At 43.7% G+C, this 15,201-nt stretch overlaps 1 protein-coding gene across 5 annotated transcripts in view; it reads right to left on the reverse strand.

Annotated features, from left to right (window-relative positions):
- PHACTR1 (phosphatase and actin regulator 1) overlaps nucleotides 1-15,201 on the reverse strand; it is a 514,659-nt gene that overhangs the window by 35,739 nt on the left and 463,719 nt on the right. For all 5 annotated transcript variants that reach the window (XM_054591889.1, XM_054591892.1, XM_054591891.1 and 2 more), the window contains 2 exons: nucleotides 12,567-12,814; nucleotides 10,455-10,611 (listed from right to left, as the gene is read on the reverse strand). In XM_054591889.1, coding sequence (XP_054447864.1) covers nucleotides 10,455-10,611; nucleotides 12,567-12,814 — 405 coding nt within the window. The remainder of the gene's footprint in view (nucleotides 1-10,454; nucleotides 10,612-12,566; nucleotides 12,815-15,201) is intronic.

Genomic DNA, 15,201 nt, shown 5'->3' on the forward strand with positions numbered 1-15,201 from the left:
TAACAGAAGAACAGCTGTCTAGCGAGCTACCTTCTAGATGAAACCAGGTACAGGGCTGTGCACACAGTAGATTATTAATCTATGCATTCCAACAGAATCAGTTTGTAGAAGTTGGAGTTCCATGAGCCTCTTTAGTAACTGTTTCTCCAGAAAGTTAGCCCAAAACTCGTGGAAAACAAACTCATTCAGCTCAAGGTCCACCATTTCTTTTGGGATCTCCCAGTTGCACTTCAGCTAACTTTTTTTTTTTTTTTAAAGCAATGTTTACATTAGGTCTCATTTGTCTCTAATTGGGATGAATTTCCATGAGTTCCTTTGCTAAACTGGACCCGGGGAGCACTCCATTCACTGAGGCAGATCACGGGCACGTGGTGGAGCGGCCTGGACACAGAGCCCCGACCGTCCAGCGCCTCCCCCAGGTTAACCACGAGTGTGCGCATTCCAACCGACAGGAACCCAGCTCGCAAAAGCTGGGTGAAACTTTCAATCTAAGATCCAGTTTCACCGTCTTTGAGTGATCTTTTTACTAGACCGCTGCTCTCTCAAACTTTAGGGTGCAGCACAATCACACTTGTTAAAAAATGCAGATTCCTGGTCCTCACCCTCAGAAAATCAGATTCAGAGTCTGGGTCGGGCCTGAAAATACGAATTTTATCAAATTCCCAGGCGGTGCTGACATCACCGACCCAGGTGCCACGTTGTGGGACCCACTGCACTAGACCACCTTGCTGCTCACACTGCACCAGCCCCTGGAGACCCAGACCTGTGTCAAGGGCTACAGAGCTTCCTACTTATTGCGAACAATGTTACTGAAATGTAATAAAAAGCCCACTTAAGTTCAAGATGGAAAAAAATTTCCTATGACCTCTTCCTTCCATGTCTTATCTCTCCCTTGAGCACAGTGGCCCACACAAGCCTGAGCTATTGATGTAGAACTCACCACCCCGCACGATGCCTGCCCAACCACAGGTACCTGGGAGGGAAATTCTGTTCAGCATAATAACTAAACTAAACGAGCAAAAACATTTTTTATCAGCATGTTTGCCTGCAATAGTAAAGTCTTACATTTTGAAGATGTGTTTCTCTTTGCCACTTAGCTCTAAGATCATTAGTTTAGTTTCCTCGCCTACAGGATGGGATTCCCAATAGCAGCCACCTTGCAAGGCCAAGGTGAAGAGTATCAGATGAGGTGCTGATGGGAGAGCATTTTTGCCAACAGCAAAGGGCCCTAAAGCCTTCGATAATGTGATGTCAGAGCCCATAACATTATCTAAGTGGTCATCTTTATGATTTTTCTTTTACTTAGCAAAATATTCCAGAAAGGGTGTTTCCTTCTGCCATTGCTAAGACTAACAACAAACAAGAATAATCATTGCAGATTACTCCAATAATGAACAGGAGACAAATCACAGGAAAATGAAAGCGCTCCTTTATCTAACTATTTCAGGTCAAGGGGAACCTCTTAAAAATGTGGCCGGAGAGTAGCCTGGAGGATTCGCCTATTCACTTAGACTGTACCCTCTCCACCCCCTGCGCCCCGATTGTGAAATGCTGCAGAATAATCAACCATTTACAAAAACTATGAAAGAGAAAACAAAATAAGACTCCCTATTTCCCTACGATGGCACTTTTCTTTTTAAACCATTGCAAGTTTGAAACACTAAGATCGATTCTGTTCCTGCTAAGTGTAAAGCAGCCCCTTTGTCCTCCACACTTACTGTATCACTGAAAAATGCACAGGCGACCGGGGTGGTTGCGAGCCACAGACACAGCTCTGGAAGTGCCTGACAAGATGTGGCTTTGTTCCTCGACATCCAGCGTGGGGCTTGCAAACTGTGACTCCTGCACACACATTCTGTCAGGGCTCAGAAACCCGCCCTAGGAACACGGTGTCAAGAACTCAGTCTGTACTGCATTTCCTAACAGCTGGAGGCTGGGGTGAGAGGGCACGAGGCTGCAAATGTCCCTGGCAGGCTCTGAGACATGTCCCATGGCTGTGGGGCCCTGTGATCAGTGTGGCTCATGTCTCAGTGCCCTCTACTCATGTGGTTTTGAAGTTTCATTCCACCCCTCTGAAGAGCCTCGCTCACACCTTACTGGGACGACTTTCTCATCTTTCATTTACAAAACAAATACACAAACAAACAATGAATGTGCGGTTGTCCTTAACTTTCTATCAGACAGGAAGTGCTGTGGTCTTGACTCAGCTCAGCACCTTTCAGAGGATGTCAGCGTTTCTAAACGGCTTCTAAAAAGAATTTTCTATTTCATGCAGCAAAGTAATGGGAGATGTCAAAGGATCTGAAAGCAACTCAGCTACCTGAAGAGCTGACACGGTTGTTACACGAGCGCTGCAGGACTCAATAGCTATATTCAAGTCACGTTTTGCTTGTTCCATCCCTCGATCTTCGCTTGGACACTAGTATCTAGTTCCAGCTTTTTTAATGGGAGGTCTCAGAATCCACAGGAAAAGCCCACCAATCTGAGCGATTCCCATCCAGGCCTTGTGATGGGAGGATGAGCAGGTCCAAGTTCCCTCTTTTCATTTCCCCCAGGTCCCCTCTAAGCTGTGACCCACTCTGTGACGATGATGAGGGTGATGAGGGTGCGAGGGCCAGGCCTACCCCAAGGCTTCACTCACGCCTATTTTCTTCCCTTCTTTCTTTCAAGTGATTCACAGTGATGTGTGCCCAGTGTGCACTAAGTCAGTCAAAGTTGAATTGAATTCATACTGTCTTTGATTGTTATTCCTATTTTTAAAAAGTAATTTTGTAGCAGAAGAAATTACCTAACCTGGGCAGATGCCAGCTCACACCTAGCATTTGTCCTTAGATTTTCGGGGGAGATGCCATTTGCCACTTTAGAATGAGACTGGTGTGTCAGACTCAGCACCAGTTTTCCCAAACCATAAACAGTATGCCAGCTACAGTTAGAAGTCAGGGTTACTGTATTTATTGTATTTTTATGCTATGAGCATAAAACTGGATTTCAGTTTTCTCCCTTGAATATTGTATTGTGATTTAAAGAAACACAAAGTCCTCCGTACATATTATTTTATACACTGCCTTTAGTGACTATAGTGTTGAGAACACTAGGAACATAAAGTACAGATTTTCAATACCCTTTCTTTTTAGCATATTATTAATTTCTAAATAAGAAAGAACACCAGATTAGGTTTCATGGGATGATCAAGCTATAACTTGTCCACCTTCCCTCTCTCATTCACCCACCTCCTGCCACCAGAAAGACCACAGCTTTTTAAGTGATGGCAGTGATAAGCTGTGAGGAGGAGAGAAGAGGGAAAATCTGGTACTTCCCAAAGGAGGGTCCTACATCTGATCTCTCATATGGTGTTTAATGCTGGCTTTCATGCCTTAAGTATTGATTCACACTATCAAAATCACCACGTGCTTTAATCCTAAGTCCCTCTGATTCCCAGACTCATGGGCGGTAAGGAAAAGAAAGCAGTCACATCTGTTCCGACCAACTTCATCCAACCTAATGTATTCTTTATAGAGTCATTGGTAAACATTTTGAAAACCATCTGACTAAATTCCTAAAACAGAGCGAGTTGGATCTCAAATACTTTTTAGGAATATGGTATGTTGCTTGAATGATTAATCCATGTAAATAACTATGTTCAAATTAACTTAGATCCCTCAAGATATTAATCCCAAATTGCTACAGGTGTGCACAGGCACATCCTCACATTTACATTTACTACACACACGAGTTCTGTCTCACCATGTTACCACAATGTGTAGTGCACTCACATAGAACGTAGACTATGGCTAAGAAACACAAGAGCTTCCAGATCAGAGGTTAAAACCAGGGGCCCAGGCTCCCATGTAGTCCTTAGGTTGAATGGAGTCCATCAATATATTCTACTTGTTCTGTACAATGTTTACAATTTTTGGAATTTTCATTAAAAAAAATCCACATTTTTCTTCAGAAAATCTGACAAACTGGCCCTCCATTTCTACGAAACAGGGCACTGAAGCTGAAACAGTGGCAGCTCCTGTAGGTAAGGGAGGGACTTTCCCTCTCATCCCAGTTCTTACACTCCCTGTAGACACCCTTAGAACTGCCTGCTTCGCTTGTGTTCAACATCTATTTGGTCTTGAAATACATTTGCAGTTATAGCCCCTTTTCTAGTAGACCAACTCTATGATTTCCCAAATGTTATGAACTGAATTGTGTCTCCCCCAATATTTATGTTAAAGTCCTGATCCCCAGTACCTCAAAATGTGACCTTATTTGGAGACAGGACCTTTATAGAAGTAATCAAGTTAAAGCAAGTTCATTAGGGCGGGCCCTAATCCAATAGGATCGGTGTCCCTATGAGAGGTGGGAAATTGGACTCACGCAGAGGGAGAAGCGAAGATGAGGGCAGAGATCAGGAGGAGGCATCTACAAGCCAAGGAACACCTCGGATTGCCTGTAAACTGCCAGAAGCAGGAAGAAGTCGGGGAGAGAGCCTCCTTCACAGCCTCAGGAGGAACCAACACTGCCAACAGCTTGCTCTCAGACTTCCAGCTTCCAAAACTGTGAGACAGTGATTTTTTGTATGGTAAGCCACTCACTCTGTGGTACTTTATTATGTCTGCTCTAGAAAAACAATCCTTGGCAGTAGCTCAAATTAATTATCTTCCTTTGATCATTGGGAAGAATCCTAAGAGAGTGGCTTAAATCACTGGCTACGTCTCATCTACAAAAAGGACAAGGAGAAACATTCTTTCCAAAACCAAGCAGCCAGGCTTCCAAGATCTTCCCCGCAGAGATGTTTCTAATGATAAGCGGGGGCTTATGCCTTCTCCAGCTCAGGTAGGTGCCAAAAATCTTCTGACCAACCATGACTGCAAAAAGATGGTAACAGTTCACCCCTGAGTGCGTGGGGGATATTTCAGTGGTGAAGACATATTTTAGGGGAACAAGTGTGTCAGGGATGCAGAATGCCTGAATCCTCACTTACGCCTGAGCTTAATTTAGATTACATACTCCTACATATACACTTCAAGACACCTTCTGTTTTATTTTTCTTCTCAGGCTTTTCCTCCCTCTGTCTGATCTAAACATTACAGAGGGTGTTGGAGGGGCTTGAGGGAGGACTGGGCCGGATGGGTCTGAAAAGCTAGCAGTTGCCCCAGAGGAGGCCTGAGTGCACTGGCAGTTGAGTAAGGTCGTGTTTCAGTTCATGGTTGAGAGTCTTAGCTCCTTTCTTTTAAAATAAGTAGCCCTGGTGACTTACAGAATGCTTCACTGTCTGTGATATTCCAGAAACAGAAGCATTATTTAGTTTTTCTCCTGCTTTTTATTGTTGCTACTATAACAGATGTGCCCATTTCCCACCTTCACTTGGCCCACTTCTGCCCAGCTCCGGCCCCCTTCCCCCCGGCCATCTCCACACTGCCGTCTGTGTCCCTGAGTTAGGCCTGTGTGCTCTTTGGCTACTCCCTTCACCTTCTTTCATCCAGTAACCCACTCCTCCCCTCTACAGCTGTCCGTTATTCCCTTTAGTACCTGAAAACCCCATTTGCAGTGGTCCTGAGCTCCATCCTCTGGGGGATTTCACTTCTTCAACCAATCGATGTCCCAAGCTGCAAAGTGGAAAAGGGCCGGAAGACACTGCTCTGGCTGACCAAGGCAGATCACCCTGTGAGGTCACCCTAGCTATGAACATTGAGAAGCATGACTCCATGTCTAATTTTTTATTTTTTAATTTATTTTTATTTTTTTACATAATTAAAAAATGTATTTATTTTTAGAGAGAGGGGAAGGGAGGGAGAAAGGAAGGGAGAAAAACATTAATGTGTGGTTGCCTCTTGTGCACCCCCTACTGGGGACCTGGTCTGCAACCCAGGCATGTGCCCTGACTGGGAATTGAACCGGAGATCCTTTGGTTCGCAGGCCGGCGCTCAATCCACTGAGCCGTACCAGCCAGGGCTAATTTTTTAAATGATAATTTTTCAGGGGATGGTAAATTGGCTTTCAAATAAATAAAATGCAGTCATGTGGATTAAATATGACTCTGGGGGAATAAAAAGTTTGGTAAATGAAGGGAAGTAGAAGAGGATCTGATGGCTAAGATCATAGTTAGACTGACCAGTTACTAGGGTTCAGGCTGAAGGGCTCTGAGACGACATGGGGAGAAAAAGCAGCATGGTTTTGCATTTGATGGGGGACTCTGGTAGGGAGAGGAACTGTCCTGGCATCTCCACATTTCCCCTGACTAGAGGACTTCCCTGCTGGGGATGGAAAGGCATGCTTACAGGCCGTGAGAAGGGATCCCCAGACCCGTGGCCTCTTAAGCTTTTTGAGGACTCCATCAATAAAAATCTAAGCATGTTCCCCTACTTATTTCTTTATTTAGAGGTTGTATGCAAGTACTACTGCACTAATATACCATGTGCACAATAATATGAGGAGCATTGATTTAAAAAGAATGATATAAAATAACCAGACGTTCTACTATTTTCATCCCCCATACGCCCAAGTAGACGGCCTCATTCGTCCTTGGTTCTCTGCACCTACCTGAGTCCATACAGTGGTCCCCCCGTTATCTGCAGGGGATATGTTTCAAGACCCCTAGTGGATGCTTGAAACAGTGGGTGGTACTGAAACTTATATGTACTATGTTTCTTTCCTATACCTATAGACCTATGATAAAATTTAATTTATAAGTTAGGCACAGTGAAAGATTAACAACACTAATAACGAAATGGAACAATTATAATAGTGTATTATAATAGAAGATGTGAAAGTGGTCTCGCTCCCATAATATCATGCTGTACTCACTTTTTCACCTAAAGAAAGTACTTTATGGCTTCCCTTTGGCATATCTCAACTACTAAGTAAAATAAGAACTACCTGAACACAAGCACCATGGTACCTACATAGTAGATCTGATAACCAAGACGGCTACTAAGTGACCGATGGGTGGAAAGTGCATACAGCATAGGATGCACTAGACAAAGGGATGATTCATGTCCTGGGCAGGAGAGAGCAGGATAACATGAGATTTTATCACACTCTAAGAAAGGTGTGCAATTTAAAACATATAAATTGTTTATATCTGGAACATTCCATTTAGTATTTTCAGACTGTGATTGACTGCAGATAACTGAAACCACAGAAAGCAAAACTGTGGACGGGGGTGGGGGGACTACTGTATACAGAAGGAGCAGAATAATGCACACCCAGTTGATCATGTTCATGTCTCAAGGGCCGCCCGCACTTCTCGAGTGGTGGTTGGTTGAACTAGTTATGATCAAAACATCCAGATGACTTTTTGATTGAGATTTAGGAGTCTGCCCAAGAGCATCAGTGAGAAAACTTTTTTGGAAGAACAGTGTTTTTGTGTTCTTACATAGAAACCCTGCCTTAGAGCTTGATAACCTTTTACTTGACATTTCTGCTCCTCACTTGCAACATGGGATTACTCTTGGAGGGATGAAATTTTTGAATGTTATGAAAACTGTCAGGTTAAAATTATGTCTTATATCTTTCTTACTCCATGAGGACTATAGACTTGACTACATATTTTTCAAAGAATTTAAGATTTCCAGCACATGTTCGTTATTACAAATGGCCAAAGAACGCCACAGCCTTGTAGCTTCAGAAATGCAAACTTCACAACAGATTCCTACATCCTTTTAGTTACTTTTTACCATAATGAAGCTTAGTTTTTGCACATAGTGACCAGATGATTTAATCTAATCCCCTTGGTTTAGGTCATGAAGGCCTAGGGAAGGCAAACAATTACTTAGGAAACAGAAGAGCCAAAGCTGGAGCCCAGGGTCCTGGCTGCAGATAACTTTTCTCTCCACCATTGTCACTTCTAGTTTTCGTATTTGCCTTTCATCTGCTCTGGCTTCAGGATACACGCGTAAGCCCCTTGGGTGTCTATTGGTGGCTGCACTATCTCAAAGGAGACCTTAAGGTGCAGAAGTGGCCTATCCACCTGACTTTCTAAACTCTGAACAACCTTGTCAGCCTGCAAAACACTCCTCTAGGCCCAGTTCGTATAATCTGGCTAGAGATGTCAAAGGTCTTGACACAAGGAAACAAACTTCCCAGAAGAAAGAGTGCATAGAGATGACTGGACTTAGAGCAAGGATGCAGGCAGCTGGACACCTTGAACATGCCCAATAGTCCCTTCTGTACTTCTCCCTTTTGCTCCCTAGTCAGTGTGTCTTCTTCTTCTAATGACAAGGGTGACTGGGTGAGGAATCGATGTGTATTATGACAAGCCTTTAGTGGATTTTATGAGTTCTAAGCAGTATTGAAGTGTTGTTAGAAGAGGAAGAGTTGGAAAAGGGTTGATTTATAAGGATAAGGCTGTAAAGGCAGAACACTTTTTGCAGTCACAGTTGGGGTGTGTGAATATGGGTTCAGGCAGGAGAAACTGGTGGCTGTCTCTCTTGTTGGGAGTATGTTCTGGGAAAATAATGGCCTTTTTGTCAGTTACTTCTGGTCCACAGAAGATGCCAACTTGGGCAGCCAGATGAGCTGGCATCTCACATCTGCAGAAAAGCCTTCCATTTACCCATATACCTGGGGCTAGGCTTGTACTGTAGCAAAGCTGCGGAAATGAGACATGAAGGCAGAGAAATATGATGAAGGATGCCCACACTCAGGTGGTGGAACTGAACTTTGAGAAGAGGGGCTAGGATCAAGGATCTGCTCCTTCTCTCTTTCCTAGACTCCTCCTACCCCCTAAAACAGCCCTCTCTATATTAGGTATAAAACTGAACAGCTTCGGGAATCCTCCCACAACTATATCTACCCACCCAACTCACCCCAGAGAGAAGACCTGGCTATCTGCAGCAGAGGAGAAGACACTTGGGGAGCCCTGGGTCATTGTCTCCAAGTACCCTAAAGCATGCATGTTAAGAGGCATAAGGCTTTGGGTAGCTGCAGAAAAAGAGAGAATAAGACCCACAGGTGGGAGTTGCATGGACAGAGAGTTCCAATCAATAGAAGGAAGGATGTTTCATAATCAGGCTCTCCAACAATGGGACAGGCTCCCCAGAGTGCTGTGAGTAGCTGTCACTGAGGCATTAAGAGAGATGTGGATGACCAAGGTGTGGATGTGTACCATACTCGCTGACAGACGGGGAAGGGGGGCAGTGGGAATAGGGGGTTAGATATTCTCATTCTGTGATTCCAAAGACGGCGCAATGCAAGGACAAATCATCCACCAATGTTAATTATTTTACACAGTTCTGTAAGATTAAAACAACATCCTCCAGGAGAAAACCAAGTCAATTATGAGAAACAAGTTGTCCTTAAGAAACAAAATAGATCAGGTGGGAGGGCAGGATCACAGCACCCTGTTGCATGGCACCTGTGCCTCCATAGCCTCCGTAGGTACCAGTGTCCTCACTTGTACTTGTGAAGATGGTAATGAAAGCTACCGGGGCTGGGGGGTTGTTGGGAGAAGAAAATGAAACAGTAACAGATAACTGAATGTTTGCTATGGGCTAGGGGCTGTTTTAACAGCTTTACTTACATTATTTAATTCTTACAACTGCACATTTTACAAATATAGAAACATGGGCAAAGAGAATAAGAGAGTTACTCAAGGCTATAGAGCTAGGAAAAGGGAGAGTCGGATGAACCCTGGGAGATGTCTACACACTGCACCCAAACACTTAGCACAGTGCCTGGGACAACATAGGGGCTCATGTGATGACTGTTATTACAGAGAGGAAGAGCAATATCGTAGTCAAGGGGGGGTCCTCCGGAGCCATTCTGTGCGGCATTATACAGGTAACTAAAGTTCTCCATGCCTGGTGTTCTCATCTGTAAAGAGGGCACAAAGCGGCCATTTCATAGGAAGCCTCAAAGATTAAGTTATTTTATGCATGTAAAACGTTTAGAAAAATGCCTGGCAACTAATGAGTGCTCCACAAACGTAAGGTAATACCGTATAAACACGCTCTATATTACACACACACACGCATACACACAGGTATTTGGTATAGTAATATAACATACTCCATGCCTATGTCTGTCATAGCCATACAAAAAAGGCAATCACTCAAGAAGAGTCACAGTTTAGTGATGAGGTATTATTAACAGCCACTGATGCCTTCTGGTTGTACAATATAGAAGAAAGTGTGTTTATTTGATTGCTTTGTGTTAAACCAAACCACAACTCCTATGTCCAGAGGCCCTTAATGTTACTGCATAGTGCTAATCTTTCTACAGGTGGTTCTTGTCCTGCAAATCTGCCTCTCAGCTTCTCCCTGAACCGCCCATCAAATGACATTTCCCAGATTTGAATGAGTGAAGGGCAGGGCACTACAGAGACAACCCTGGAGAAGAAATGGAATGTTTTCCATTGACTTTTTCTGCAGTAAACCCTTCAAAAGACACCCAGAATTGAAATGGGGATACAGGCTGAAGTCCTCCACCAAATATCTGTAGAGCTGGTGGTCCTGCTGTCCTACCTGATGAGCTTGCTGCCAATCTGCTGCCTCAGCTCCAGTCTCTCTTCATCTGTCTGCCTGGGAAGGATGTTCTTTTCTTCTAGCTCTCGCTTGGAGGGCCTGTTGCTGAGTTTGATAGCTAAGGAGTCCTTCCTGCACACCTTCATGGCCAGGGAACCTGTGGGAGGGAGAAATAAGTTAATAATGCTGACATGCGTGTGTGTGGGCCATGAGGGAAAAGGCAGGAAGACAATGGGCTTAACACCTGAGGGTGGTTAAGGCCCCAAAGGGCACTTCAATAGAGTTCCTGCAATCAACATGTTCTATATACCACACAGTGTTGAGCATGTGAGGAGCACATGGGGAGCCTATGACCTGATCTTTGCTCTCCAGGAACTTTCAGTGTGCAGGTAAGATCTCATAAAGGAGGGCAGAGCAGTCTTGTGGACAAAAGAATGCAAAGTGGGAGAAAGGACTGCGGCCTTCAGCAACCACGGGCAGCTTCACGGAGCAGGAGGGGCTGCCGCCCGCAGGACAAATGGGAAGTGCCCAGGCAGCAGGTGGGTGAGTATCTGCATGTGGGACCACTGAGGTCACAGATGAGCCAGGTAATCACAGGAGACAAACGAGAACTGTGGGGGAGAGTGGGCAGCGCAGTGCAGAGCAACAGAGGGGGACAGAGGAATTGGGACAACTGTAATAGAACAGTTAAAGAAAAAAAGGAAGATCAGTGACCATGGAGCTGGGGCGATGTGAGGGGAAATAAAGCCGGGCAGACAAAGTGGGGTCCCTTTGGGGTGGAAGTGAGTTCATTAAAACAGGCCGTTTTGGGGGACTGTTCTTTTCAACGTAAGAGGTTCTGAGCAGCCACAGGGCAGGGCTTCCTCCCATCTGGAATAAATCCATGGCTCTCAACCAGGGGTGATCTTGTCCCTGCAAAGGGACACTTGGCGAAGTCTAGAGACATTTTTGGTTGTCAAAACTGGGGTTTGGGGGGAAGGTGCTGCTGGTATCTAATGGGCAGGGGCCAGGGATGCTACTAAATATCCTGCAGTGCACATGAAGGCCTCACAACAAAGACTCATCAAGGCCAAAATGTCAACAGTGCTGAGGCTGCGAGGTGCTGGTATAAAACATTCAGTTCTCTGGGCAGGAAACAGTGCTCAGTGGCTGAGCAGCTGCTCTTCGCACTCATGGATCATTTGGGCCTCAGGCTGCCCCTCTGTGGTCCTCTCCTCGACATGTCATTGCTCAGCAGGATCTCACCAAGGCAGAGAAAGAGACTGGGAAGCAGCAAGTTTGGGAGAGTTCTCTGAATTTTATTTAGTACTAGTGTTCTCTCTCCCTCCACTGGTATTAGAACGTGGGCTTTGCTATGAGACAGCTGGCATCAAACCCTAGCACTGCCACTTGGCAGATGTGAGGCTCTGGGCAAATCACTACCCTCTCCCTTTTCTTTCCTTTTCTGTAAAATGGGGCAATAGTGTCTATGCGCTGGGTGTTAAGATGTAGGTAACAGAATGAAAATCTTAGTACATGGCCAGATGCACTGTATATTCAGTGAAAAATTGATATAATATAAATTCATTTATTAAAAAGTTAACCAAACATCAGTCTCTAATCACTTAACTGTGTTTATTATTCATAGCCAGAATGACATATTTTGAACTTTGCTTTCTTTATTTCTTCTCTATTAGTACATCTGAAGGCCTTAAATAAGAAATTTAAATTCAGGCCTTTTAAAGTTGTTGAGGTCTGCTTAAAATGAATTTGCTGCACATACAGTGGTGATATGTCTTGAGTATTACATAGACTGGGATTGAAATTTAGGGTCCCCATCTCTTTTTTTGAGGGAGGGGTTGCAGCCCAAGGGAAGCAATCAAAGAAAGGAAGAGCCATCTAAGAAGGAGCAGGTGGTAGCATGATATAATTTTTAGATCTAAGAGGATGTGTAGAGGACATCTATCCTTTCATTTTACTAATGAAGAAACTGAGGCCATAAGAGGTTAACTGAGCCTGTGACCCAGGGCCAGATAACACCGGACCCTTAATTAATGCACCAGAGTGTTGGGCAGGTCATCAGTGCTCTTTCTATAAGCCCCTCGCCCTGGTTGAAGGGTTGGGTGCACGCACTGGTATACAATGAGCTGTCATCATCCTCGTCTTCCTCCTCCTCCTCCTCTTCTCTTGTGTATAGGCAAGACGAGTCTTCGTAGTCTGATTCATGAGGCACATTTTCTTTATTGTCATCACATTCAATCACAACAGTTGGCACTTGTCTTATTTCTGGAAGGCCCAGAGGTCCTGCTTTTGTGATACTGTCACCCGAGTGCAAACCAGAGCTGTGGTAAGAAGTGGAACAGGGGACCCGCTGCTCAGAGCTGTTTAAAGAGAAGGAGAAAAGAAGACATTCATTCTGGCTAGAGTCATATAAATGCATTGGAACCCTTTTAAAACTCAGTTGTCCAGTCCTAAGAGATGAAGGGTCTCCAGGGCAATTGAAGTCTCATTTCTCATCCTAGAGGTAAACATGTGAAGGACAGCAGAATTTTCTGGTAGCAGGATAGCCTAGGAAGTGGGACTTCTAATCCTCTGTGGACAGATGGTGGCATTACTAGCACAGCAATGTGAATGTACTCAATACCGCTGAACTACACACTTTACAATAGTTAAAATCATAATTTTTTGTCCTGTGTACTTAAAAATAAAAAATAAAAACACAAAACTGAAAAAGTTTTATTCCACAGGTTTTTCTGGTTAAGATTCATATGTCTGAGTGCCAGAGGAAAGTTCCTTTGCCACCCACATGTCTCATAGCAGGAGTGAAAGGATTAATTTGACGGAGGAGCTAGAGATCCACAAAGAGATAATGCATGAGGTTCTAGCTTTCAAAGCCATGCAGCATGACTGGCAGGGACTGAGTGAAGGACAGACTGCTTTCATGCATGGAGATTCAGGGAAAGAGAAGACGTGGGACCACAAGGCTGGGGACCCATTCATGAACATCAGGGTGGACGTGGTCAAGGATAACTTAGAGAAAGCTCTTTCTTTGGGAAGGTGTCAGACGCTCAGCAACCACAGGTAATGATAAGCCTGGTTTTTTCTTTTTTGCAGGTCAATTTTCTAGGAAGCAACAATGACGATATTCTTGGTCTTCCCTTTTAAATTAAGCCAACTCTGATAAAATGTATTTTTTAATTAAAAATGATTTGCTTCATAAATAGAAGCGATATAAGTTCATTGTAGGAAAATTAGGAAATGCAGAACATCAAAAATAAAGAAAATAAAGTAGTTATTTTCTTAATAGAGTCTACCTTAGGCTCCCAGAGAAATTTAGAATCTTTTTTATGACAGGTTCTGAATCAAGTTCAGCAAGAATAATGGGACAGAAACATATAGTTAAAAGTTTCTAATTTTTTTTCAGGTTAACTGGAATAAAATTTGTATCTTTCATTTATGGAATTACTGAACATGGAAAACTCAATGCATTTGCCTTCCAAAAGTGTTTGACATTCATAAAATAATGGAATGTGAGGTTATATTGATACTATATATCAATAAATTTTAAACTTAAAATATTTAATACAAAAGAAAAGTCTTAGCCATGACATAATGCATGATAGTCTCCTTTGAATCTTTCAATTATGCTATGAATTATTGCTATGTCTAATTTAAATTCAATTAACTTTCTCCCTTCCATTGTTTCCAAAGGGCTATTTTGCTCTTTGCATTTTTCGCATAACTCTTCAGTGACACAAATGGAAAATCTAGTTAACACATTATGAGCTATGATGTTCAAGGCAATGAATTCAATCAACTAAATAAAAACATCCCTTCAGCTACTAAGATTAAATCACATATTTAAAAATGCAGCACCTTATTAGACACCAGCAACTAAAGGGATCCATTTCCCACCTGGTTTAACACAAATGGTAATGAGAACAGGAAGGTGGAATGCAAGAATGATGGCCTGGGTGATAGATACAATGCTAACTGTAGGGTGACTGACTGGGGGAGCTAGTGTCTCCCCTCACAAGGTGGCTTTTCCTTCAGGCAACAACACGCGCTGTGTTCCATTGCTGCTTGGGATTCTACATTGGGTATTAAAAGAAGTATGGATAGAAGAGGCAAAATTCAATTCCACGGCTCATGTCTGCCCCACCCCCGCCTTCCTCTCCTGAACCCATAGATCAATTAACAACAGTTGCTACAGAGGCACAGAGCTGAAGGCAAGAGATGAAAGGCAGCCGATAGACATTCATTCATGTTTGGTGGGGAAAAAAATTGAAAACCAGAAGGTATTAGTTCCTTAAGGCAGAGGGCTCCACTCTGCCTCAAGAGGATAGAGAAAGGAGAAATATTATGCAGAGGAAGATAAACTCAGCCTCACAGGCAGCCTGTGATAAACAGGAGACTGTGGTTTCCCTTCCCTCAAAGACACAAGGGAAGTGTGAGACTTTGAGTAGATAGGATTATAAAGCAGACCTCACCCTCACCCCCTACCCAGTTGCTTAGGCAGGTACTAGGTATCATGATACCTACCAGCCCTGTAAAATATGGACCAGTCATGGCCATTGGCGACTCCCTGTTGGGGGAGCTATAGAAACAGCTGGAGACCTCACCTGGCCGATAAGGTCATCTTCCTGAAGTGCTGACTCCAGCATGTGACAGAATGTATAATATCCCATAAAGATGAAAAAGGTGTTTTTCAACCCAGGAAGCTAGGTAAATCTACCAAAAGGGTTTTTAAATATCCTATTAATAAATA

The sequence above is a fragment of the Pteronotus mesoamericanus genome, unplaced genomic scaffold, assembly GCF_021234165.1.
Source record: "Pteronotus mesoamericanus isolate MK-2021 breed Mesoamerican mustached bat unplaced genomic scaffold, CSHL_Meso_final scaffold_31, whole genome shotgun sequence".
NCBI lineage: Eukaryota > Metazoa > Chordata > Mammalia > Chiroptera > Mormoopidae > Pteronotus > Pteronotus mesoamericanus.